Source organism: Pygoscelis adeliae, unplaced genomic scaffold (genome assembly GCF_000699105.1).
Source record: "Pygoscelis adeliae isolate BGI_AS28 unplaced genomic scaffold, ASM69910v1 Scaffold63, whole genome shotgun sequence".
Taxonomy (NCBI): domain Eukaryota; kingdom Metazoa; phylum Chordata; class Aves; order Sphenisciformes; family Spheniscidae; genus Pygoscelis; species Pygoscelis adeliae.
Window position 1 is genome coordinate 4,053,296 of NW_008824414.1, and position 596 is coordinate 4,053,891.

At 65.3% G+C, this 596-nt stretch overlaps 1 protein-coding gene across 2 annotated transcripts in view; it reads right to left on the minus strand.

The window, feature by feature from the left end:
- The window catches only part of TOX3 (TOX high mobility group box family member 3), an 80,259-nt gene extending 80,045 nt beyond the window's left edge, over positions 1 to 214 (minus strand). Inside the window, exon 1 of one of the 2 annotated variants that reach the window (XM_009320785.1) lies at positions 108 to 214. In XM_009320785.1, the coding sequence (XP_009319060.1) occupies positions 108 to 209 (102 nt within the window). In that variant the 5' untranslated portion in view covers positions 210 to 214. The remainder of the gene's footprint in view (positions 1 to 107) is intronic. The other variant, XM_009320786.1, reaches the window with a different exon arrangement.
- Positions 215 to 596: the final 382 nt, after the last annotated feature.

Consider the following 596-nt stretch of genomic DNA (forward strand, 5'->3'; position numbering starts at 1 on the left):
CGTCCCCCAGCCCCGAGCCTCCCCGCGCCGACGGAGCCCGAACTCCGGCTCTCGGGGAACCGGCCCGGGCAGCAGCACGAGGAATTAATACACGCGGGGATAATCACCTTGTTGTAGTTGTAGTAACCCAGACACTGGGCAAAGTCCAGGTTGGAGGGGTCTCCGGGAAGCGAGCTGCCCGCCGCAGCCGGGTAAAATCTTACATCCATGCCGGTGCTTTGGTCCAAGAAGTGCACTTGGAGAAACCGCCGGGAGGTTTAATAGATCCACCTTCAGGTGCCTTCCCCGGGGCTGGGGCGCGGGCAAACCGCCGAGGGACCGGAGCTGCGGCGCGCCGAGCCTTCCCGAGGAGCGGGGACGAACGAGGGCCGGGAGGCGGCGGGGGACAGCGAAGGAAAGAGGCGGCGGAAAAGTGCAGGTAAACACGGAGGAGAGGAGCGGAGCGGAGAAGAGGGGAGAAGAGGAGAGGAGAGGAGAGGAGAGGAGAGGAGAGGTGGGCGGCGGAGCCCAGGTGGGTGCCCGTCCGCCTCGACGGGAGGAGGGGAGGGAAGGAGGGAGGGCAGGAGGGAGGGCTGTTGTTTTTTAAAAGCTCAGTG